Source organism: Balaenoptera physalus (genome assembly GCF_965194825.1).
Source record: "Balaenoptera physalus genome assembly, chromosome: 6".
In the NCBI taxonomy this organism is placed as follows: domain Eukaryota; kingdom Metazoa; phylum Chordata; class Mammalia; order Artiodactyla; family Balaenopteridae; genus Balaenoptera; species Balaenoptera physalus.
In genome coordinates this window covers 47,240,184-47,266,486 of record NC_138885.1, presented here as the reverse complement: position 1 = coordinate 47,266,486, position 26,303 = coordinate 47,240,184, and the positions used below count along the sequence as shown (strand labels likewise).

At 38.9% G+C, this 26,303-nt stretch overlaps 1 protein-coding gene across 30 annotated transcripts in view; it reads left to right on the top strand.

Annotated features, from left to right (window-relative positions):
* Positions 1–26,303, top strand: part of NEB (nebulin) — a 215,487-nt gene that overhangs the window by 86,232 nt on the left and 102,952 nt on the right. For 29 of the 30 annotated variants that reach the window (XM_082464810.1, XM_082464808.1, XM_082464807.1 and 26 more), the window contains 12 exons: positions 8,678–8,989; positions 9,281–9,484; positions 9,969–10,073; positions 13,096–13,203; positions 14,840–15,151; positions 17,145–17,348; positions 17,690–17,794; positions 19,316–19,423; positions 20,859–21,170; positions 21,493–21,696; positions 22,425–22,529; positions 25,592–25,699. In XM_082464810.1, the coding sequence (XP_082320936.1) occupies positions 8,678–8,989; positions 9,281–9,484; positions 9,969–10,073; positions 13,096–13,203; positions 14,840–15,151; positions 17,145–17,348; positions 17,690–17,794; positions 19,316–19,423; positions 20,859–21,170; positions 21,493–21,696; positions 22,425–22,529; positions 25,592–25,699 (2,187 nt within the window). The remainder of the gene's footprint in view (positions 1–8,677; positions 8,990–9,280; positions 9,485–9,968; positions 10,074–13,095; positions 13,204–14,839; positions 15,152–17,144; positions 17,349–17,689; positions 17,795–19,315; positions 19,424–20,858; positions 21,171–21,492; positions 21,697–22,424; positions 22,530–25,591; positions 25,700–26,303) is intronic. The other variant, XM_082464809.1, reaches the window with a different exon arrangement.

Below are 26,303 nucleotides of genomic sequence, written 5' to 3'. Positions count from 1 at the left end.
ATTTCTTTCTCTCTCAAAGATATGTAGTAGAGCAAGTAAGCTATGAAGTTAAGCTTCTAGCTAACAGTTTTTTGTAAGTAAATAGTTTAAAATAATGGTAATAAAACTCTCAACATAAAGGTTAACTTCTAGCTATGACTGAGTCCACAGCAACATCCATTTCAAAATACTGTCTATGCCCTGCTGAACAAAAGCACTGGCTACTTGACTATAGCTCAGGCAGCCTTTTGGCTTTTCCACATGATGTGTACTTATATACAATTGAGCTCATCATAGGATCCCTTCCAAACCCAGCCCATTCATTCCCTGTAAACCAATGAACCTACAAGGGCTGAAGGAATGGGACACATTATTGTTTAAAGTCCAACCATCCACGCTCATCATGTGTTTATCTCTGCATCCTGGGATTGGCTGCAGATATTTACTTACTTCAAAATATGGGTTTGCTCACATTTCTAGAAATGTTTGTCCTTCTATTTCTTTTGTCTGTGAAGTCAAAAGCATATTTTCCCTTTATATCCAAAATATGGGAAGTGACTGTCATACTTTAAAAATAAATGTTCAACGATCACAGAATGGTTAAAAGTATTAATATATACCAATATAATGGAATACCTGCTGTCATTAAAATTCATGTTTGTAGGGAATATATAATGACACAGGAAAATGTTTATATAATAACTGAAATGAGCAGACCCCAACCCATATACAGTATGACTCCTAATTTTATTCTCTCTCTCTCTCTCTTTCTTGCACACACACACAAAAAGCCGTTTCCATCAGCAGTTATCACTGAATGGCAGAATAATGTCTTAGTTTTTATTTCCTTTTTTTTTTGCTTTTTATTTATTTATTTACTTTTTTAACATCTTTATTGGAGTATAATTGCTTTACAATGGTGTTTTACTTTATGCTTTATAACAAAGTGAATCAGCTACACATATACATATATCGCAATATCTCCTCCCTCTTGCGTCTCCCTTCCACCCTACCTATCCCACCCCTCTAGGTGGTCACAAAGCACTGACCTGATCTCCCTGGGCTATGCGGCTGCTTCCCACTAGCTATCTGTTTTACATTTGTTAGTGTAAATATGTCAATGCTACTCTCTCACTTCGTCCCAGCTTACCCTTCCCCTCCCTGTGTCCTCAAGTCCATTTTCTACGTCTGCGTCTTTATTCCTGTCCTGCCCCTAGGTTCTTCATAACCACTTTTTTTTTTTTTTAGATTCCAAATATATGTGTTAGCATATGGTATTTGTTTTTCTCTTTCTGACTTAGTTCACTCTGTATGACAGACTCTAGGTCCATCCACCTCACTACAAATAACTCAATTTCATTTCTTTCTATGGCTGAGTAATATTCCATTGTATATATGTGCCACATCTTCTTTATCCATTCATCTGTTGATGGAGACTTAGGTTGCTTCCATGTCCTGGCTATTATAAATAGAGCTGCAATGAACATTGTGGTACATGACTCTTTTTAAATTATGGTTTTCTCAGGATATATGCCCAATAGTCTGATTGCTGGGTCGTATGGTAGTTCTATTTTTAGTTTTTTAAGGAACGTCCATACTGTTCTCCATAGTGGCTGTATCAATTTACATTCTTACCAACAGTGCAAGAGGGTTGCCTTTTTTCCACACCTTCTCCACATTTATTGTTTGTAGATTTTTTTGATGATGGCCATTCTGACTGGTGTGAGGTGATACCTCATTGTAGTTTTGATTTGCATTTCTCTAATGATTAGTGATGTTGAGCATCCTTTCATGTGTTTGTTGGCAATCTGTATATCTTCTTTGGAGAAATGTCTTTTTAGGTCTTCTGCCCATTTTTGGATTGGGTTGTTTGTTTTTTTGATATTGAGCTTCATGAGCTGCTTGTAAATTTTGGAGATTAATCCTTTGTCAGTTGCTTCATTTGCAAATATTTTCTCCCATTCTGAGGGTTGTCTTTCCGTCTTGTTTATCGTTTCCTTTGCTATGCCAAAGCTTTTAAGTTTCATTAGGTCCCATTTGTTTATTTTTGTTTTTATTTCCATTTTTCTAAGAGGTGGGTCAAAAAGGATCTTGCTGTGATTTATGTCATAGAGTGTTCTGCCTATGTTTTCCTCTAAGAGTTTTATAGTGTTTGGCCTTACATTTAGGTCCTTAATCCATTTTGAATTTATTTTTGTGTATGGTGTTAGGGAGTGTTCTAATTTCATTCTTTTCCATGTAACTGGCCAGTTTTCCCAGCACCACTTATTGAAGAGGCTGTCTTTTTTCTGCATTGTATATTCTTGCCTCCTTTATCAAAAATAAGGTAACCATATGTGTGCGGGTTTATCTCTGGGCTTTCTATCCTGTTCCATTGATCTATATTTCTGTTTTTGTGCCAGTACCATACTGTCTTAATTACTGTAGCTTTGTGGTATACTCTGAAGTCCAGGAGCCTGATTCCTCCAGCACCGTTTTTCTTTCTCAAGATTGCTTTGGCTATTCTAGGTCTTTTGTGTTTCCATAAAAATTGTGAAACGTCTTGTTCCAGTTCTGTGAAAAATGCCATTGGTAGTTTGATAGGGATTGCATTGAATGTGGAGATTGCTTTGGGTAGTATAATCATTTTCACAATGTTGATTCTTCCAATCCAAGAACATGGTATATCTCTCCATCTGTTTGTATCATGTTTAATTTCTTTCATCAGTGTCTTATAGTTTTCTGCATACAGGTCTTTTGTTTCCTTAGGTAGGTTTATTCCTAGGTATTTTATTCTTTTTGTTGCAATGGTAAATGGGAGTGTTTTCTTAATTTCTCTTTCAGATTTTTCAACATTAATGTATAGGAATGCACGAGATTTCTGTACGTTAATTTTGTATCCTGCTACTTTACCAAATTCATTGATTAGCTCTAGGAGTTTTCTGGTAACATCTTTAGGATTCTCTATGTATAGTATCATGTCATCTGCAAACAGTGACAACTTCACTTCTTTTCTGATTTGGATTCCATTTATTTCCTTTTCTTCTCTGATTGCTGTGGCTAAAACTTCCAAAACTATGTGGAATAATAGTGGTGAGAGTGGGCAACCTTGTCTTGTTCCTGATCTTAGTGGAAATGATTTCAGTTTTTCACCATTGAGAACGATGTTGGCAGTGGATTTGTCATATATGGCCTTTATTATGTTGAGGTAAGTTCCCTGTTTGCCAACTTTCTGGAGGGTTTTTATCATAAATTGGTGTTGAATTTTGTCAAAAGCTTTTCCTGCATCCATTGAGATGATCATATGGTTTTTATCCTTCAGTTTGTTAATATGGTGTATCACATTGATTTGTGTATATTGAAGAATGCTTGCATTCCTGGGATAAACCCCACTTGATCATGGTGTATGAGACTTTTAATGTGCTGTTGGATTCTCTTCGCTAGTATTTTGTTGAGGAATTTTGCATCTATGTTCATCAGTGATATTGGCCTGTAGTTTTCTTTTTTTGTGATATCTTTTTCTGGTTTTGGTATCAGGGTGTTGGTGGCCTCATAGAATGAGTTTGGGAGTGTTCCTCCCTCTGCTATATTTTGGAAGAGTTTGAGAAGGATAGGTGTTAGCTCCTCTGTAAATGTTTGATAGAATTTGCCAGTGAAGCCATCTGGTCCTGGACTTTTGTTTGTTGGAAGATCTTTAATCACAGTCTCAATTTCAGTGCTTGTGATTGGTCTGTTTATATTTTCTATTTCTTCCTGGTTCAGTCTTGGAAGGTTGTGCTTTTCTAAGAATTTGTCCATTTCTTCCAGGTTGTCCATTTTATTGGTATATAGTTGCTTGTAGTAGTCTCTCATGATTCTTTGTATTTCTGCAGCATCAGTTGTTACTTCTCCTTTTTCATTTCTAATTCTGTTGATTTGAGCCTTCTCCCTTTTTTTCTTGATGAGTCTGGCTAATGGTTTATCAATTTTGTTTATCTTCTCAAAGAACCAGCTTTTAGTTTTGTTGATCTTTGCTCATTTCCTTCATTTCTTTTTCCTTTAATTGTGATCTGATCTTTATGATTTCTTTCCTTCTGCTAACTTTGGGGTTTTTTTGTTCTTCTTTCTCTAATTGCTTTAGGTGTAAGTTTAGGTTGTTTATTTGAGATGTCTCTTGTTTCCTGAGGTAGGATTGTATTGCTATAAACTTCCCTCTTAGAACTGCTTTTGCTGCACCCCATAGGTTTTGGGTCATCTTATTTTCATTGTCATTTATTTCTAGGTATTTTTTGATTTCCTCTTTGATTTCTTCAGTGATCTCTTAGTTATTAAGAACTGTATTGTTTAGCCTCCATGTGTTTGTATTTTTTACAGAATTTTTCCTGTAATTGATATCTAGTCTCATAGTGTTATGGTTGGAAGAGATACTTGATATGATTTCAGTTTTCTTTAATTTACCATGGCTTGATTTGTGACCCAAGATATGATCTATCCTGGAGAATGTTCCATGAGCACTTGAGAAGAAAGTGTATTCTGTTGTTTTTGGATGGGATGTCCTATAAATATCAATTAAGTCCATCTTGTTTAATGTGTCATTTAAAGCTTGTGTTTCCTTATTTATTTTCATTTTGGAAGATCTGTCCATTGGTGAAAGTGGGGTGTTAAAGTCCCCTACTATGATTGTGTTACTGTCAATTTCCCCATTTATGGCTGTTAGCATTTGCCTTATGTGTTGAGGTGCTCCTATATTGTGTGCATAAATATTTACAATTGTTATATCTTCTTCTTGGATTGATCCCTTGATCATTATGTAGTGTCCTTCTTTGTCTCTTGTAATAGTCTTTATTTTAAAATCTATTTTGTCTGATATGAGAATTGCTACTGCAGCTTTCTTTAGATTTCCATTTGCATGGAATATCTTTTTCCATCCCCTCACTTTCAGTCTGTATGTGTCCTTAGGTCTGAAGTGGGTCTCTTGTAGACAGCATATATATGGGTCTTATTTTTGTATCCATTCAGCCAGTCTATGTCTTTTGGTTGGAGTATTTAATCCATTTACATCTAAGGTAATTATCAATATGTATGTTCCTATTACCATTTTCTTAGTTATTTTGGGTTTGTTATTCTAGGTCTTTTCCTTCTCTTGTGTTTCCTGCCTAGAGAGGTTCCTTTAGCATTTGTTGTAAAGCTGGTATCCATTCAGCCAGTCTATGTCTTTTGGTTGGAGCATTTAATCCATTTACATCTAAGGTAATTATCGATATGTATGTTCCTATTACCATTTTCTTAGTTATTTTGGGTTTGTTATTCTAGGTCTTTTCCTTCTCTTGTGTTTCCTACCTAGAGAAGTTCCTTTAGCATTTGTTGTAAAGCTGGTTTGGTGGTGCTGAATTCTCTTAGCTTTTGCTTGTCTGTAAAGGTTTTAATTTCTCCGTCAAATCTGAATGAGATCCTTGCTGGGTAGAGTAATCTTGGTTGTACTTTTTTCCCTTTCATCACTTTAAATATGTCCTGCCACTCCCTTCTGGCTTGCAGAGTTTCTGCGGGAAGATCAGCTGTTAACTTTATGGGGATTCCCTTGTATGTTATTTGTTGCTTTTCCATTGCTGCTTTTAATATTTTTTCTTTGTATTTAATTTTTGATAGTTTGATTAATATGTGTCTTGGCATGTTTCTCCTTGGATTTATCGTGTATGGGACTCTCTGCGCTTCCTGGACTTGATTAACTATTTCCTTTCCCATATTAGGGAAGTTTTCAACTATAATCTCTTCAAATATTTTCTCAGTCTCTTTCTTCTGGGACCCTATAATTCGAATGTCGGTGCATTTAATGTTGTCCCAGAGGTCCCTGAGACTGTCCTCAATTCTTTTCATTCTTTTTTCTTTATTCTGCTCTGTGGTAGTTATTTCCACTCTTATCTTCCAGGTCACTTATCTGTTCTTCTGCGTCAGTTATTCTGCTATGGATTCCTTCTAGAGAATTTTTAATTTCATTTATTGTGTTATTCATCATTATTTGTTTGCTCTGTAGTTCTTCTAGGTCCTTGTTAAAAATTTCTTGTATTTTCTCCATTCTATTTCCAAGATTTTGGATCATCTTTCCTATCATTTCTCTGAATTGTTTTTCAGGTAGACTGCCTATTTCCTCTTCATTTGTTTGGTCTGCTGGGTTTTTGCCTTGCTCCTTTATCTTCTGTGTGTTTCTCTGTCTTCTCATTTTGCTTAACTTACTGTGTTTGGGGTCTCCTTTTCGCAGGCTGCAGGTTCGTAGTTCCTGTTGTTTTTGGTGTCTGCCCCCAGTGGCTGAGGTTGGTTCAGTGGGTTGTGTAGGCTTCCTGGTGGAGGGGACTAGTGCCTGTGTTCTGGTGGATGAGGCTGGATCTTGTCTTTCTGGTGGGCAGGGCTGTGTCTGGTGGTGTGTTTTGGGGTGTCTGTGACTTTATTATGATTATAGGCAGCCTTTCTGCTAATGGGTGGGGTTGTGTTCCTGTCTTGCTAGTTGTTTGGCATAGGGTGTCCAGCATTGTAGCTTGCTGGTCATTGAGTGGAGCTGGGTCTTAGCGTTGACATGGAGATCTCTGGGAGAGCTTTTGCCGCTTGATATTACATGGAGTCGGGAGGTCTTTGGTGGACCAATGTCCTGAACTCGCCTTTCCCACCTCAGAGGCACAGGCCTGACACCTGGCCAGAGCACCAAGGCCCTGTCAGCCACACGGCTCAGAAGAAAAGGGACCAAAAAAAGAAAGAAAGAAAGAAAAGAGAAGAAAGTTATTAAAATAAAAAATAGTTATTAAAAATTAGAAAATTAAAAAGTAATAAAAAAAAAGAAAGAAAAAAGAGAGCAACCAAACCAAAAAACAAATCCACCAATTATAACAAGCACTAAAAACTATACTAAAAAAAATAAATAACCAAAAAAAAAAAAAAAGAAAAAAGAAAACGGATAGACAGAACCGTAGGACAAATGGTAAAAACAAAGCTATACAGACAAAATCACACAAAGAAGCATACACATACACACTCACAAAAAGAGAAAAAGGAAAAAAAAAATATATATCATTGCTCCCAAAGTCCACCGCCTCAATTTTGGGATGATTCTTTGTCTATTCAGGTATTCCACAGATGCAGGTTACATCAAGTTAATTGTGGAGATTTAATCTGCTGCTCCTGAGGCTGCTGGGAGAGATTTTCCTTTCTCTTCTTTGTTAGCACAGCTCCTGGGGTTCAGCTTTGGATTTGGCCCTGCCTCTGTGTGTAGGTTGCCTGAGGGTGTCTGTTCTTTGCTCAGACAGGACGGGGTTAAAGTAGCAGCTGATCAGGCAGCTCTGGCTCACTCAAGCCGGGGAAAGGGAGGGGTACAGAATGCAGGGTGAGCCTGCAGCGGCAGAGGCCAGTGTGACGTGGCAACAGTCTGATGCAGGCCATGTGTTCTCCCGGGCAAGTTGTCCCTGCATCACGGGACCCTGGCAGTGGCGGGCTGCAAAGGCTCCCAGGAGGGGAGGTGTGGATAGTGACCTGTGCTTGCACACAGGGTTCTTGGTGGCTGCAGCAGCAGCCTTAGCATTTCATGCCCATTTCTGGTGTCCACGCTGATAGCCACGGCTCATGCCTGTCTTTGGAGCTCGTTTAGGTGGTGCTCTGAATCCCTCACCTCGTGCACCCCGAAACAATGGTCTCTTGCCTCTTAGGTAGGTCCAGACTTTTTCCCAGACTCCCTCCCAGCTAGCTGTAGTGCACTAGCCCCCTTCAGGCTGTGTTCACGCAGCCAACCCCAGTCCTCTCCCTGAGATCTGACCTCCGAAGCCCGAGCCTCAGCTCCCAGCACCCCCCATCCCAGCAGGTGAGAGACAAGCCTCTCAGGCTGGTGAGTGCTGGTCAGCACCGATCCTCTGTGTGGGAATCTCTCTGCTTTGCCCTCTGCACCCCTGTTGCTGTGCTCTCCTCCGTGGCTCCAGAGCTTCCCCCCTCCCACCCCCCGTCTCCACCAATGAAGGGGCTTCCTGGTTTGTGGAAACTTTTCCTCCTTCACAGCTCCCTCCCAGAGGTGCAGGTCCTGTCCCTATTCTTTTGTCTCTGTTTTTTCTTTTTTCTTTTGCCCTACCCAAGTACGTGGGGAGTTTCTTGCCTTTGGGGAAGTCTGAGGTCTTCTGCCAGCGTTCAGAAGGTGTTCTGTAGGAGTTGTTGCACATGTAGATGCATTTCTGATGTATTTGTGGGGAGGAAGGTGATCTCCACGTCTTTCTCTTCCGCCATCTTGAAGGTCTCCCCTCATTTATTTTTAAAATAAGTTTATTTGCAATCTGGTGACAACATACCTTGTGTAATCTTCAAACAGAGAGCTTCTGAATATATGAGTTCACTCTTCTGTGTCTTAGTTCCTCCATCTTTAACCCGTGCTCCCCGGGGCCCGACGGTGCATGCACGAGGCCACCCAGTGGTGACATGCTGACTGCCACCCCCCTCTGGAGCAGCACCCAGGGCCCTGCGGAGGCCGAACACATGAGGGCGCACGCTGGCTGAACGCAGGGTGACGTGGGGTCTGGCCGGGCACAGGGCCCTATTTTCTTTTTTGTATACATATACAAGCTTTATTTTCTAAATGGTTTACAAGATGCAGTCACACATATTATTTATATATTCAGGAGGAAACATGTTTTTAATGAATAGGAAAATCTGAGCCTACTAATCATTTTATACTACAAGTTATACTAGGTGACAATCAGTACTTTTCTTCTTCTAGTTCAAATACAAAGAAGATTATCGTAAGCAGCTTGGCCATCACATTGGTGCCCGAGCGATACATGACGACCCCAAGATGATGTGGTCCATGCATGTGGCCAAGATCCAGAGTGACAGGGAGTACAAGAAGGACTTTGAGAAGTGGAAGACCAAGTTCAGCAGCCCAGTGGACATGCTGGGGGTAGTGCTGGCCAAGAAGTGCCAGACCTTGGTCAGTGACATAGACTACAAGAACTACCTGCACCAGTGGACGTGCCTGCCCGACGAGACTGATGTCATGCACGCTCGGCGGGCCTACGACCTCCAGAGCGATGTGAGTACTGAGGATCATAGTGACATACAAAGGTGGGAAATCAGTGAATTAACACCCCTTGGATAAGTGGCACCAAACTCACCAGCCCCTGCAAGTGGGGCATAACATTTCTTCTTTTCCTGTGAGTGTTAAATGTCAAACCCTCCAGACCGAAAAGGAATATTGTCTGATACCCTGCCTGTCCACCAAACTATGTTTTCAGGAGTGTTCTTACCTTATTTCATATCCTTTTGATGAAAATGTTTTCCCAAGCCAGAGATAAATATTTATTGGCTATATTTGTATCAACAGAATATGTACAAGTCAGATCTCCAGTGGCTGAGAGGCATCGGCTGGGTTCCCATTGGCTCTTTGGATGTGGAAAAATGCAAAAGGGCAGCTAAAATTTTGAGTGATAAAATCTATCGCCAACCTCCAGACCAATTCAGGTTTACCAGTGTGACTGATTCTCCGGAACAAGTGTTGGCCAAGAACAACGCCATCACTATGAACAAGGTGAGCCTTCTGAGTTCAGAGAACCAAGGTAGGACTCCTAAAGCTAAACCAAAGGAAAAGAAGCATGATCAGGAGAAGAAAGAAATAGAGCAGTGAGCAACAAAAGATATCTGTCTGTCTATCTCTCTATATCTATCCATATCTGTCTACCCAATGTCGATGTCATTTATATTTTAACATTTACTTCAGTAGTTATTTCATGGTTTTGATAAAACGGTACATTTTTATGGAAAATCATCTCTGCATAAAAGATATTCTAAATTTCCTTTTGTTAACATACAATTCAGAGTATCAGAAGGCACTCATACATATCTGTTCTACTATGAACTGGTTACTTTACTTGAAGATACATGTAAAATACATAATGTGTATAAAATACGTAACCTTTTGTTATTTCTCTTTATAAAGTTCTTGTGGCCTTGAAGTTTCGATTAACAATACACTGAAGTTTTTTCCTGATGACATTTTATGTTTTCCTTGCTAGCGTTTATATACGGAAGCCTGGGACAAAGACAAGACCCAGGTCCACATCACAGCAGACACACCAGAAATTACGCAGGCGAGAATTAACAAAATCAACTACAGTGAGGTGGGAGCAGATGCTAATTCTATGACATTTGCATGGCGTTTCATATTTCAATTAATCCATTCCATGGTGATGTAATACTAAATGACAACTTTGTAAAGAATGTCTTTTCTTGCTCCGTGTGAATACCAACTCTTTCATTTCTCGCTTACCTAAACATCAGTCTTCAAGTAACACATATTATCATTTCGGAAGTGCACATTATAAGAACGAATGATTTAAGCAGTAACCAGAAGATTAATTAGACCTTCCTCCTTTATTAATTTAAGAAATTAGCAATAGACCAAAATATGTTTATCTCCTCCTTATGCTAAATACATAGCTGTGCTAAATGTATTTTCCACATATGACTTATTTTTCCTAAATTGTACTTTAGGGTCAAAATTTAAGATTTTTAATGTACAAGCTTTAAGTCAAGGATTGAAATCACAGTGCAATCAAATAACACCAAGAGACAGACAGACAGAGACAGAGAGGATCTGTCAATATATAAATATATTAGCAAGCCCATTTCCTATTCACTTTCTGTGAGCATAGAGCCGTGTGCCCCCATATCAGAAGCACAGATGTTTAGGCTGAGAGGTCAGTCTCCTCTAGTGCAGGAGTCCCCGCCCAATAAGTCGTCATCCTGCCTTTGCTTAAGTGTTCTCAGTGACGAGGTGCTTATCTCATAAATCAACCTATTTGTTCTGGAAAGTTCCTTTAGAAGATGCTTCTCATGTATTGGGTCAATGGTTTCTCTCTGTAGACCCACATAATCCTCTAAGACCATGCAGAACCAAACTGTGCCGACTCCATAAGCGCTGTGTGCCTCCGCTGCCACTTCACCCCAGGTTCTCTTTCTAATCCAAACATCCCAAGCTCCTGGGCATTCCTCACATGACACCCCTGCTAGAATGTGACTCTCAGAACCAAACAAAATCCTGTGAGTGAGGAATGACTAGTGTAGAGTACAGTCGACATTGCATTTCCTCTTCTGGACATTTACCCTCCATTTCTGCACTCTGTGCCTTGGGGCTCCTTGGGGCTATGTCACCGCTGGTGTGCGTGGGAGTTGGGGTCAACCAAAACCCTAAGACAACTTACATGGGCTTAAACTAGGTTTCCTCTACCTTGTATTTATACATTTGGCAACTTAAATCTCAGTTCAAAGATTGACATTTATCTCTCTGCATTTTTTTTCTTAGAATGAGCCTATTGGTTTAAGCCTGTGGAGATTTTTGTGAATCTAAGATTCTGTCCGATGATGTATTAGTTATTTCTTCCAGCTTTGTGCTACCAGCAAGGAAAATATTGTTTCTTTGACAGCATAAATCAATAGCGTGTTACTCTTCTGCAGAAGATAACTGAGAGAATTTAAATTGATTAGCCACCACCTTAAGTCATTTTATTTTTCAGGGGTGCAAACTATAATTTTAAAGCTTATATAACTAGCTCTTAATTGTCACCCCAAACTAAAATTGTCAAGTCCCACTCTCAAATCAAAAATAAGTGAATTTTCAGCTAAACCTGCACTATAGGTCCCATAGTGTTACAGGAAAGCGTGTGCTATATGAGCAGATATTTTAAGGGACAAAGGGTCCCTGTAACTAGCCACTCAGCCTTTCTGGAACTGTCAACTCTGTCTTTGCTGCAAAAGCTCAGAGATGTTGTATGTTGCCCTTGGTTTGAAGAGGCCCAGGAAGAATGCCTGAACTGATAGCCTAACCTGCCTGGTCTGCTTTCTCTGACTTTTCTCTATCAGCTTAGTTCAATTCTATTGTGTTTCTTTCTCATTTAGGATAGGAAGATACAATGCAAATTTGATGATGTCACTCTTCCTCAAAGATTGTTGTTGGTTTCCCTTTTCCTATAGGATTAAGGACAAAGTTATCTTAGCACCAGGCCTTCATAGCCCGACTCCCAATTCTTTTCAGTCCTGTCCTGCCACTTCCCCGGGCACTGTGCCCCCCCCCCGCCCCCGCTTGATGCCCCTGCACATTCACTCCAATGTACTTTGATTCATGGAAGTTCCTCTGCCCCTGACCACCATCTCAGTCTACTGAAACCATATTTATCACTCAGGGTCCAATGCCAAGGTCATGCCCTCTGAGGAAACTTCCTGATTTTCAATTCAGAATAAATTGCTCCTTCCTAGAGCTCGTTCTTTTTTTTTTTTAACGTTCAATCTTTTTTTTAATATTATTTATGTATTTATTTGGTTGCGTGGGGTGTTAGTTGTGACAGGTAGGCTCCCCAGCCGTGGCTCGTGGGCTCCTTAGTTGTGGCAGTCAGGCTCCCCAGCTGCGGCCCCAGGGCTCCTTAGTTGCAGCTCTCCAGCTTCTTAGTTGCAGCATGCAGGCTCCCCAGCTGTGGCATGCAAACTCTTAGTTGCACCATGCATGTGGGATCTAGTTCCCTGACCAGGAATCAAACCCAGGCCCCCTGCATTGGGACCGCGGAGTCTTGTCCACCCCCGCGTCACCAGGGAAGTCCCGTGGAGCTCGTTCTTAATAATATGGTTAAAGCACCTTTCATGGTCTGACTTTTTGGCAGCTTGTTCCTCAGCTTATCAGTCTTTCCATCAGTTCTCCCAGAAACCTTGAAGATGGGAGAGGCCTCATATTCATCTTTGTTTCCCAAGTACCAAGCACAGTCATGGCACAGAGTCGGTGCAGAATAAATGAGGATCAAATGAGTTTCCCTCCTGCCCACATTTTGCCACCCATGAGTTTCAGCTTAATTTTTCCACTTCTTTTCAAAACTGATTCATTGTTATAACTAAAAGTTTTAAAACCATGAATAATGTCTGTATATGGCTAATGTAACATAAGTTTTAAAATAAAAAAAGAAAGGTGCCATATTCCATATAGGTATCCTGTTTAAGTCTCAACTTCAGCCAAAACCGCAGAAAGCTTAGAACTCTCAAAAGTGAGATTATTACAGGCACCTACCCGTGTAGAACTTGGTGAATTATTTTAGTCCTCTGTCGTTTTTGGATATGAATGTCAACATGTAACTGATTTTTTTTTTTGCCCAAATTTAGAGTCGGTATAAACTCGCCAACGAAGAAGCAAAGAAGAAAGGCTACGACTTGCGAAGTGATGCCATCCCGATCGTGGCAGCCAAGGCCTCCAGGGACATCGTCAGTGATGTGAGTTGTCAGTTTTACTCCTAGTATGTGGTCAGTCTGAAGTGACGTTTTCACTGAACTAAATCTTCTAAAAGAACTTTCCTGGCCCTTTGGAAATATATCCTGATGTATTTGTGTAGGGTTTTTCAAAAACCTAGCTTTGAGGGAAATGAAAAATTTGATGTTTACAAAAATGTTTTATAACCACTAAGTCACAGTATCTTCAGTGAAAGCTGATCCACCGGGAATAGAGAAAGATCCATTCATGTGGAATTTGTTAGAGTGTAGCTGCAGGCTTGGAGATGCTTATATAAAAATTGTCATAGTGCTTATAGAAAGTGTGACTCATAAACTTAGGTTCTCCCAGTGAGAATCAGGGCCTAGCTTTATATAGCATTTTAATATACAATATTCAAAAAATGCATATGACACTTGCCATTACAATTCACCCTTGTAAGATCATGGAAAGAAGGCAGTTGATCAGTGCCAGACTAGCCCAAACGTGCACCCTTAGCACTAGCTCCTGGCTTGTGGCTTGTAACTCCCAGAATAAAACCATCATCCTTTCCTGGTACCTCAGGGAATTCTTGAGGAACAGACCACTGCTCTAAAAATCAAGACCCACTATTTGGGAATATGGTAATACGCTGCCCTTTATTTTGGAAGATCATATTAGTGACTCACTTTAGTTTACGTATGTTGGACCTTTCCTACAAATGGATTTATGCCAATAATAATATATAACAAAATAATAGTAACCAAGAAGTGTTGAGAAATCTGTGCTAAGAATGTTATATGCATTATGCCACTTATTTTTCATAATTACCCTAGGATGTAAGATTGTGATTATCCCTGTTTTATGGGTTGCTTAAGCAACTTGTCTAAAATCAAACTCTTAGTAGGTGATGCAGTTGAAACTCCAGGCAACCTCATTCCTTCCCACTGTACTATATTGCCTCTGCGGACTCGTTTATACTTTCTCACTCAGTTATCTTTGAGACTAGAAGCATGTATTTTGGATAATTGGCTGGGATTCCAGGACAACGTCTTTGGACATGGAATAACAACACTGTTGGTCCATGAGAGATGAGAACCCATGACTTTATTAGGAGCATGCTCTAAGCAACTGGGCTGCTAGGACAGCTTCCCTAGTATAACCAGTTTCCAAAATGATGCCAAAATTTGCCACCACCACTGAATGCCTGAATCCATTATGAAACAGGAAATTCTCTTCTGTTGCTACTGCAAGTAGTCCTTGACCTTGACTTCATCCCCATAGGAACCGGACACTCATTTTACTACTTATTAAACACATCTTGTCACCAAGTGCATCTCTTTTCTGATGTACTTTTAGTGCCTAACCCATTTCTCCAAGTCCCTTGGTCCACATGGCCTCTCCACTGTGTGCATTTGCTGCCCCCGGAACTATTCCTTGTTACCAGGCCATAGGTGATTTGGGGCATACACTACAATTATATGAATTCCATCTATTTTATTACCTCTATAAGCTTCTAGGGGAAAGGAAGGATATTGCCTTGAGTTAGTGCTTATTAGCAAAAGTCAACGTACAACAGTGATATAAGCAAGATGATTTTGTACAGGCTTGTGACCTCTACAGGCTTATAATAAAAATCTGATTTGTGCATTTTCATCTCAGTACAAATACAAAGATGGTTACCGCAAGCAGCTTGGCCATCACGTTGGAGCCCGGGACGTGAAGGATGACCCTAAGATGATGTGGTCCATGCATGTGGCCAAGATCCAGAGTGACAGGGAGTACAAGAAGGACTTTGAGAAGTGGAAGACCAAGTTCAGCAGCCCAGTGGACATGCTGGGGATGGTGCAGGCCAAGAAGTGCCAGACCTTGGTCAGTGACATGGACTACAAGAACTACCTGCACCAGTGGACGTGCCTGCCCGACCAGACTGACGTCATGCACGCTCGGCAGGCCTACGACCTCCAGAGTGACGTGAGTACGGCGTCCGTAACAGGGCTGTGTGCAGACATAACTTGAACCATATGAACGTTATCCTTTGTAAACAACCCATTGGCCTACTCAAACTAGGATTTCTTGTCCATTGAATGAGATTTGAATCAGAGTATAGTTTTATTGCTTTATTGTGGATACATTACTAGGCTTTATAAGGAAGTGAAGTTTACCAACTGGACTTGGTCTTATAAATTATAAGACTGGAATTAAGCAATGTTAGAATTCAAGGTCCAACACAGGAAGACGTTTTATTTTATTTTTTTAAGGGGGAAAGAAATAACACATTTCTATTTTTAAAAATTACTCTGAAATTTGTTTTTAGCTTCCTTGCAAAACAGATGAGGTTATCATTAGCAGAATACTGCTACAACACTAATCGTTACTCTTATGAAATAAAAGAAGTCACTGTGTCTGGAAGCTGTTGGGTCATTTCATTGACACTTTGTCCTCTCAGCACAGCTCTCTTTGTGGAGAGGTCATGTGGTAATGACAGAACCGGTATCTATTAGAAACAGAGGCACCATCTCAAATCTGGGTGTGACAAGCACATTTCCTGCAGCACATATTTTATAGATGTTTGAAGGAATTATTAAGCATTAGAGGACTTTGGAGAATAACATGAATTAACCATAATTATACATTAAATGGCTGTTCCTAGAAATTGTACAGCCTACCTGTGGAAACTCCCACATCTCTTCTGTAGCTTTCCACAACATGGAGAACCCTGTGTTTTGCAAAGAAAGGCTTTGCCTGCATATGAAAGGTTGTTAAAAACGGTTAATGTCACCCATAGAGTGACAGCATTGACAGACTGCTTGCCTCTGTCTATTTGTCAAGTGCCTTTTTGAGATCACCTCCTTCTCACGGTGACACAGTCTTAATAATGTGGGAAGCATTCGAAAGTTAAGAAGCACTCCAGAGGTGTAAAATGTTATTGTTTTCATTCTTGCTGTTGTTATTTAAGGGGCAATAACTAGTCAGCATAAGGCAATTCCAATAGGCTTTTAGTCTAGACAGTAAAATAGCTCTCTGTATGCTCTACTTAGTTGCCATTACAGGTAAAATCCTTCAAATGATCTGGGCAAAGGTCCAATTCCACCGTTGGGAAGTAGTTATGAATACCTAATAAGTACACAAAAGTCTTTAGCAGAAAAAATGACTTAAAATGTTAAATAAAGATATGGAAAGACAATTCTGAAAAGGAGTCTGTGCTTCCCATCCTGAGAATTTGGTGGGGAAGAGACGGGTTCTGGACCAATAAGATGGTCATTTATTGCCCTGAATCTTGGACAGTGTTGAAGTAGTCAAAGGTCTGCCTCAGGGCTTCAGAGGTTCTATGTCATTATTACATTTTAACCTCTCTTTTTTGTTGTTAAACCAAGAGCTTTACAGATATTTTGAAATATAAGAAAAAATACACTGAAAGCAATAAGAATCCAACATAATCCAACCACTGAACAAGCCCACTCCTGCTCATGTAATTTATATACAGATTGTTTTATGTGCTATTTTTTCGTTATTTTAACTTCGTTACATTAATGACATTTCTACCAATCATTGATACTCTTTAAAATGTGGCTTTTAATGGCTGCAGAGTGTTTCATTTGACTGGACCTAATATTTATTTACTGACAGCCTGTAGGTCGACAGATGCGTGGTTTCTCTCACTTTGGGTTGGCATTCTTTTCCTGTGGACACGAACGGTGAACATCCACTGAACTGGCTGACAGAAGATATTCATTTGGATTCCTCCTGTCCTAACAACCTGAAATATTCTATCATTTTTTTGTTACATTTTTGGGTCGTTTTTGAACATACTTCCTCTGTTAGTCTGCCTAATACAGTGAGCCAGTTTTCTATGAAACCAACAAGAGCAACAACCAGAATTGTACTTTACTATCAATTCTATTTGCACCTTGACCCTAAATCTTTCAGTCTTACTGAAGAGTTTCTGCCTTTTTCCTCCTCACAGAATGTTTACAAGTCTGATCTCCAGTGGCTGAGAGGCATTGGCTGGGTCCCCATTGGGTCTGTGGATGTGGTCAGGTGCAAGAGAGCTGCAGAGATACTGAGTGACAACATCTACCGCCAGTGTCCAGACAAGCTGAAGTTTACCAGTGTGGCTGATTCTCTGGAACAGGTGCTGGCCAGGAACAATGCCATCAACATGAACAAGGTGAGCCCCAGCTGCCTCAAGCTTCTCCAAGATGCCAAAAGAGGTTTTTAGACTTTAATGACTAGTGGAGTTAAAATTATCCATGCAGGTGTGGGGTCACGTTTACCTCCTAAATGACATACTTGAAATCCTCTAAGTAATTTCTATTATCCCCAGTTGTAACCCTGATAACTATCGTTAAGACTTAAACCTCCAGCTGAATACTTTATATCCTAGTGTGGTTTATTTTTCCTAATTAGATCAATAACATTCCTGCTTTAATTGGCTTTTTGTAATTCCTATTTCAAATGGTTTTCTTTTTTTTTTTTCAAATGGTTTTCTATCAACATATTCTTTGATAGCACTTATACACAGAGGCCTGGGACAAAGACAAGACTCAAATTCATATAATGCCTGATACCCCGGAGATCATGTTGGCGAGGCAGAACAAGCTCAACTACAGTGAGGTAGGGGCAAAATCCTGGGGGACCATGCTTGTTTTGTTGTTATTGTTGTTGTTATTGTTTGTTTTCTACACTTTTGTGGATATTCTGGGACCTCAGCTATCATGGTACGTGCAGCTCTGTGATATGAGCACTCAGCCCATCCAACCTTTCATCTGTGGGTTGAATATCATACGCTATAGGATTCCAGGGGCAGACTGAAGTCACATTATCTTTTCCATTTATGGTCTTTACCAGTGTGGGTCAGTGGAACTGAGGAGTATTTTTGGCATTTCCAAGGCGTAGGATAACCAGATATAATACTAGCTTATTATTTATATGAAAACATTATTTGTTATTTATCTGAAATTCAAGTTCAGCTGGGCATGCTATCTTTTTATTTGCTAAATCTGGCACCCCTACCAAGGGGACCTCTAATAATATGCACCTCTTTCCCACCTGGATCCTGAATAAAATTGAGAAGTAAAACAAAAGAGTGGAACTAGAAGTCAAAATCTCACATCTCTTACTACTAAAGTTAGGTTCAAGGACACATTTGTATGAGAGCCCAACAAACCTGCTAAGTGAACCCCAGAATTAGGTTCCCCATCCAGGCACAGGCCACACTGGAGCAGGACAGTCAGCTCTACCTCCCTCAGGGGTGAGTCCTGCTTCGCACAGAGAAGCAGAGGAGGGCACTGGGCATGTTCCTAGAGGAAGGAGGTCAGAGCTGAGCTGGACATGCCCTGCTATCCCATCCCTACCAATTAGATACATCAGGAAATCACTGCACCTCTCCAGGGTAAAGAGAGTAAAGGGGCAGAGATGAAATAATCGAGCTCCTTTTATAGAAAGAGAACCTCAGGCATGGGGAAAAAGTGCTCTCCATTAACAATACTGATTACTATTTTTTTTAAAGTAAAATGCAGTTTTATAGGTGCATGTTTTACTAATATGATCCAGCCAAAAATTAGAATCATAAAGTTGTGATTATAGTCAAGTTAACTATGTTTTAAATTGTACTTTAATTTTTTTCTCATTTGTTTTTTTAAAAATCATAAGATATTACATGATTTTCAAAAATGTCTAAGTAATAAAGAACTAGGTAAAAGTATATAAATATATACTTTATATACAAATGAATAATATTAAACACATTGTTCTGCAATTTTTTCATTTAGAAATACGTATAGATTGATGCTTTGCCTATCAATCTATATTACTAGATTATATTAACATTAACATTATATTATGTTGATATGCATAATGTATCATATAATCTACATATTATATATATATTAATCTATAATGATATAAATAATAGATTACTCTATCAATCTATGTTAATGCTCATTGATATATTTCATTTGTTTCTAATGCTACATAGTTTTTTTTGGTAAAATATAATTTATTTACTTTCCAATATTGCTAGAAAGTTAGATTGTTTCTGGAGCCTATCCTTTTTTAAATTTTGTGATATGTCACCTGTTAGACTCCAAATTGTTGCTATCAAAACTTTGCTTAACTCTGACTTTCCTTCTATAGACTCTGTATAAACTCGCCAATGAAGAAGCAAAGAAGAAAGGCTATGACTTGCGAAGCGATGCCATCCCGATCGTGGCAGCCAAGGCCTCCAGGGACATCGTCAGTGATGTGAGTACCAACACTCCACATATGTACATGGCTGGATGGGGGTGGGGCAGAATCAGTATTACAACAGCAAGATACATCCTGGTGCCAGTTAAAGCACATTTACTGTGCTTTAAATGAAATGTTTTTCATTTGAAAAGAGCTTTAATAATTTAACTCCAGAAGATTTTAATATTCAGGTCCCATATGCAGAGGGGGTATCCTAAACTTCAGTAAAAAATGGAATTTGAGTCTACATTTGTTTATATCTATAATTATAAGGCATTCATCTGCATATTTTGAGCACATAGAAATAAGAAAATGACAAAAGAGTTGGGGAAAAAGCTTGGGTACGTGTATTGGTTCAACATAAGAAAAAGATCTGGTACAGCCAGGTTCAGGAAAATTCACCCTTCCCCAAACCTGCTCTGGATTCTTGCCAACCCTTTCTTTGAAAAATTGCCTTAAGTGCTTCCTTTGAGTTCTTTTTATTTTTTATTTTTTTTCCACACACACACACTGTATTTTATTTTTACAAGAGATAAATAGACTGACACCAAGCATTGTACATGGATGACCACAACAAAAGCAACAATGATTGCAATTACCAAACATGAAACACACTCATACTATGTCATAATATTGACATTCAGTCCAGTAATCCTCCACTGTAACAGCTCCTTTACTTTGCAGTGTTGAGTTCTTTTTAAATGAAAAAAGAAAAAAAAATTTTTATAACAACCAAAACCAACAAAATAGCCTGATTTCTCTTTCCGCTGTCTCCGAAAGAAGTTCCTTTGGTAGAGAATTCAGACTTCAGTAAATATATGCTAGGATTTGTGTAACTTTGTTGCCTGAAGTGGAGAGAAGCTAATCCAGAGCCAGCTCTTACCATTGCCACCAACAAAACACTTTCTTGTAGTTATATAATCCGTTTTTTCTCCACAAGGAATCCCAACAAACCTCACCCAAATTTGGTGTCCAGTAGAGCCGGTATACAGGATGGAAACACAAGCCAGTCTATTTCAGGCGTCTTGTGAAAGTTAGCAGAGCCAGATTTGGGAGAGGCGGGGTGGGCAGGGGAGTGAAAAGTTTCCTCTGAACTCAGGAGTTGTTCTCAAAATCATGTGTAAAACTTCTGGGTTAATGATTTCACTGGCCCAAAAAGATTTTTAAAAACGGCAGTTTACAACTCCGATTGATTTTCTGAAAAGTGCTGCTGCCTTTATTTCCAGAGACTTAATGTCTGCAAACCATAGAACTATGTAGTTTGGCCTGCTCCCCATTAGAGTATTGCTGTGAAGTCTCATCAGAGTTTAGGATGAGGAGATAAGTTGATATTCAGAAGATTTATTTCTCTGCAAGAATTACCAATTTTAAAATAATAAAGTTTTATATTAATAAGACTTTTAGCCCTTTTCATTCATTTTTATTTTTTAAATGACTACTGTTATTTCAGTACAAATACAAAGATGGTTACCGCAAGCAGCTTGGCCATCACGTTGGAGCCCGGGACGTGAAGGATGACCCTAAGATGATGTGGTCCATGCATGTGGCCAAGATCCAGAGTGACAGGGAGTACAAGAAGGACTTTGAGAAGTGGAAGACCAAGTTCAGCAGCCCAGTGGACATGCTGGGGATGGTGCAGGCCAAGAAGTGCCAGACCTTGGTCAGTGACATGGATTACAAGAACTACCTGCACCAGTGGACGTGCCTGCCCGACCAGAACGATGTCATGCACGCTCGGCAGGCCTACGACCTCCAGAGCGATGTGAGTACTGAGACCCATTAAACACCACTGTTGACCATGCTCATGATGATAATACATAGTAATATGCAGATAATGGCCTAGGATTAGGTAAAGCCCTCAGAAAAAAAATAACGTTTTTTCCTCTCCACCCTTAATTTACTGTGCCTTACTTTTCTTTTAGAGAGAACATAATACCATGAACTATATCCAATTGGGCTTCATATTTTAAAAGACGTCAACATGAAGTTTGGCTATCCACTTTTTCCAGTCCTTTTCATTCATTTTTGAAATCAAGAGTCCTAACAGCTTCAGTAATCCTTGCTTTTGTGTTTGATCTCATCAGAACATTTATAAATCAGATCTCCAGTGGCTGAGAGGCATTGGCTGGGTCCCCATTGGGTCTGTGGATGTGGTCAGGTGCAAGAGAGCTGCAGAAATACTGAGTGACAACACCTACCGCCAGTGTCCAGACAAGCTGAAGTTTACCAGTGTGGCTGATTCCCTGGAACAGGTGCTGGCCAAGAACAACGCCATCACTATGAGCAAGGTGAGCCCCCAATGTGGGGGAAAATAAAACAGGGCTGTATATCCTTGAGAATATCTATTACTAATTAAGTTAGTCCTTTTGTTTGGTTGTTTTATCTAGTTGCCATCCTGTGTATGGTGATTTGATTGAGTTCTCTATTAGGATTCCCCAAATATATGTGGGAATTTCTGCTTTGACATTTCTTGTGAAATAGAGTTAGGAGTAGGACAGCTGTTTGGTGTTTAAATTGTTTTAAATCTATAACAGTTATACATGTTTGGTATCAAGGTTTCTTTCTCGTTGGGTACTTAGTAAGTATAGAACAAACAAGTCAGGTGCAAATCTTCATAACATTTATCAAAAAGAAATCTAGAGATGGCATATCCAGGTACATTTGCAGTTAACAAACAGACAAACAGACAGAATCATGGGAAGAATTTGTTGATACAGCCTCAGTACATATGGACGTGTATACATGCTTGGAAAATACTTGCTTTTAATTTAATTGGAGTGGAGGTGATCTTGTAACGAAACACACACACATTTTCTTTTCATATCTTAATCTACACTTATATTTAGTGACAATAAATATCTTGTAACATCAAAGAGATTGAAGAATGTTGATATACAGCAGACAGCCCAGATAGTCAGAAGGCTGGCTTTCAACTTTGTCATGATCTCTAAATTGGAAACCTCTGTTTACAACAAACTTTGTTGTTCTAATTCATTAACCTTTTTATCCTTCACAGCGCTTATACACAGAAGCCTGGGACAATGACAAGACCCAAATCCACATGATGCCTGATACACCTGAAATTATGTTGGCGAGACAAAATAAAATAAATTATAGTGAGGTAAGACCATTTGTTTTGACCTGGCCACGTTATTTTGCTGATGTAGTAGAAAGGTCGGAATTATGGATTTAATTCTCATGTTGACCAATTATTTATTTATTTTTGCCATAACCTACCCTGAATATATGTATCATTATATTCAAGAATAGTTACAGCAGAAATTAACACAACATTGTAAATCAACTATACTTCAATTAAAAAACTACATAGGGAAATGGATAAATACAAAAATATCTCCATGTCAGGAGGTGGGGAAAATTCTCAAAGTCAACTATTAATGATAGAATCATATTGTAATTTTAATTTAAAAATAATTATTGCTATTTATCAGATTAGTACTTGCTTCAAAATTTGTTCTATGAGTTTTTCTTTAGTTACGTCATCTGTAAAATGAGATAAAAATGTCTATCGAAGAATTTTTGTGATGGCTAAATGGGGTAGTATATATAATATGCCCAGTGTAGAGCCTGGCATAAAGTAGCTGCTTAATAAACTTTAATTTCTTCCCTTTACTCAAGTCACCGTGAAGATTAGATTTATTTAATATGCTCAAAATAACTTCAGTTTATTTACAAGAACTGAAGTAAGAATTCTTAAATTCATCCATCTCAAAATTGCCTGAGGACAATTAAAAAAACATTTTTTTTTACATACTATCTCCAGCCCCACTAAACTTGTAATCACAAATCTTTGCAGAATAGAAATACTGCCGCAGAAAAAGCTTCTTGCCCAATTGTTCTTGCCAAAGTCAAGAATTATCTGGTTCATTCAAGATGAATATTGATTTCTTACATGTTTTTTTGTGTCTTCATTAAACAGAAAAAAGGGCAGACTTCCCTTTAGTTTGAGAACATTGGAAATTTTAAATACTTATTTTCAAGACTTGACCATATTATTATTTTACCCCTGTTAATTACTTTTGCCTATCATAATGTAGCCCTAAAGAAGAGGCATGACAAGTGAAATGAAGAGGAGACGATTTCCTTTTGTCTAGCGTTATAAAACAGACCCAAGGACAAGCCTGATCACAAGGATTTGATTGACCTTGGCTTCAGTCATTTTTGAATGAACAATTTTTCTCTTGGCCACAGAGCTTCTCTGTTGGATTATCTTTTCCCAGACATTCTGCCTCACCCCAGACAGATGAAGTTAGTTTCTATCCCAAAGGGATAATGCTTTTAAGCCTCTCCCTTTTATTAAAATTAGGTCAGACGAGGTAGGGTATTTTTTTTTCAGACTGCTGAGAGGAAATTGGGCTATTTTTTTAATTTCTAAAATTTTCATCTGGATTTATTTCTTTAAAATTGCATGATTATGGTAATTCCCTAAAGACTGTCTCCTGAAGATTAGATTTCAAAGCGGCCCACTTGAATTTCTTCTCAACCCGTTACCAATGGTACCTTCATTCCATACTTAGTAAAGTTTAACAAAACAAAGTAACTATATCTTATTTTTTTTCCTCTTAAACTCTTATTTACCTATTCTAGTTCTCTTGGGTAAATAACTTACCAAACATTCTTTAAAACGTAGCCTTGATGATAATAAAAGTGTTTTCTTTGAAGCCCTGCATCTTTTTCTAATGTTGAAAGAATGAAAAAAATTTGTTTGGCCTGAAGCCGCAAGATGATTCAAGCACATTTTTTCCCACTTATACATAAGGATAAACTTGAGAATTTATTCTTCAAAGGAAAAATATAAAGTATAAAAGTATTTGACTCTAGTTACAAAATGAATATTTCTAGAAATTTTTTTTTTAATTAATTAATTTATTTTTGGCTGCATTGGGTCTTCATTGCTGTGCACAGGCTTTCTCTAGTTGCAGTGAGCAGGGGCTATTCTTTGTTGCAGTGTGAGGGCTTCTCATTGCAGTGGCTTCTCTTGTTGCGGAGCACAGGCTCTAGGCACGAGGGCTTCAGTAGTTGTGGCACGTGGACTCAGTAGTTGTGGCTCGCAGGCTCTAGAGCGTAGGCTCAGTAGTTGTGGCACACAGGGCTTATTTGCTCCGCGGCATGTGGGATCTTCCTGGACCAGGGCTCAAACCCGTGTCCCCTGCATCAGCAGGCGGATTCTTAACCACTGAGCCACCAGGGAAGTCCCTAGAAATTTTTAAGAAGAACAAATGCCCTTGGGACTTTATCTCAAATACATTAAATTTATTCTTATTTACTTTAGCTTTTCCTTGTAAAATCTCAACATGAAAAGAATGTGAATTGTCATACATTAATAATCTACATTAAAAACATTTAATGACATCCTTCTCAGACTCTAAAGTCATTTTAAAATTATTAATAACAAAGCACTAAATTCTTGTAATGGTTCACAAACAAAAAGACTGAATACTACTGGTATAGATGATTTGTTTAATGCAGTGGTTCTCAAGCTGTGTTCCCGTGGAACACCTGTGTTCCACCTTCTGTGTGCATCTGTCCTGCCACAGAAACTGAACAGTGGGTATTTCCCAATTCATAAAGAAATTATTATAATTTCATCAATTTTGTCCTTTTGTCTCATAAATATCTGGTACCTGCTATCCCTCTGTCTGCTAGCAATTTCCGGCAATTGACAAAATGAATAGAGAGCAAATCAGTATTAACAAAGATGTTCAGAAACAATGGATTATCCTCAGTTTAGCACTATTTGAATACAGGTACATGCTCATGGTGGTAGTGTTGTTAAATAATCATATTCTCTGCTAGTAAAATTGGTCCTAATTCAAATTTGCAGTTAAATAAATAGTCATTTCTTGGTTATTTCATGAAAAGAATAAGTGCTGAGCAATCCAAGCACATTTCAGAGTTAATGACTTAATGTGTAAAATCTAGAAGGATTTATGCAAGGAAAAGTTGTGTTAGACCTGCTGAAAGTAAAATCTCAAGTTAAATAAATAGCTTGTATATGTAGGAAGTAAAAAGGAGAAAGAGATCTTTTTTTTTTAATTTAATTTATTTGAGGCTAAACATACTAGTGTTGTTCTGCATCCAAAAGTAGTCTTCCTTTGACAGAAATACATTTTTAGGGTCAAAGTGAGCACTGTATCTAAAAGCTACTACTTCTTCCTTCAGAACCTCTATCGCCAGGCCATGGAAGAAGCCAAGAAAGAAGGCTATGACTTAAGAAGTGACGCCATTCCCATCGTGGCTGCCAAGGCCTCCCGGGATATTGCCAGTGACGTAAGAGTTGATCACATCCTTACGTTTGTTACCCACAGGCCAGCCACCTGCATAGGGAATCACACTCTTGGGACACAGCTGGAAGTCTCTGTAGTCATCATCCGTCTTAACTGCCTTCATTGCACAGGCAGATAAATTGAGGCTTTGAGACAGTAGGTAGCCTGCCCAAGATTACAAGTTTCATAGAGACACACTGGGATATGGTTCCTTTGTTGCTCATCTTTTGGTCTTTGCTTAGTAAGACTGAGTGCCTTGGTCAAAGTTAAATGGACATTATGTTGAACTACTCATGAAACCTCATGAGCTCTCCTCAGGCTACACTCAAGGCAAAGATGCCAATAAAGAAGCAGGCTTAACTGAGTTCCCCATGACTTGAGGAAGGACATAGGATAGCAAAAAAGTTAAACGTCTCTTTGCTATGGGGCCCACAAAAATCAACATTCCTTTACCCTAAAAATTAATACATCAGGTTCCTGGACAACTTAAATATTAAAATATTAAGAATAGCAAAATTGTCCATTTTGGTAGGTTTTTCTTTGAAATCATAATAAAAATACATAACAAAATTCACGATCTTTACCATTTTCAGTATATAGTCTAGTAG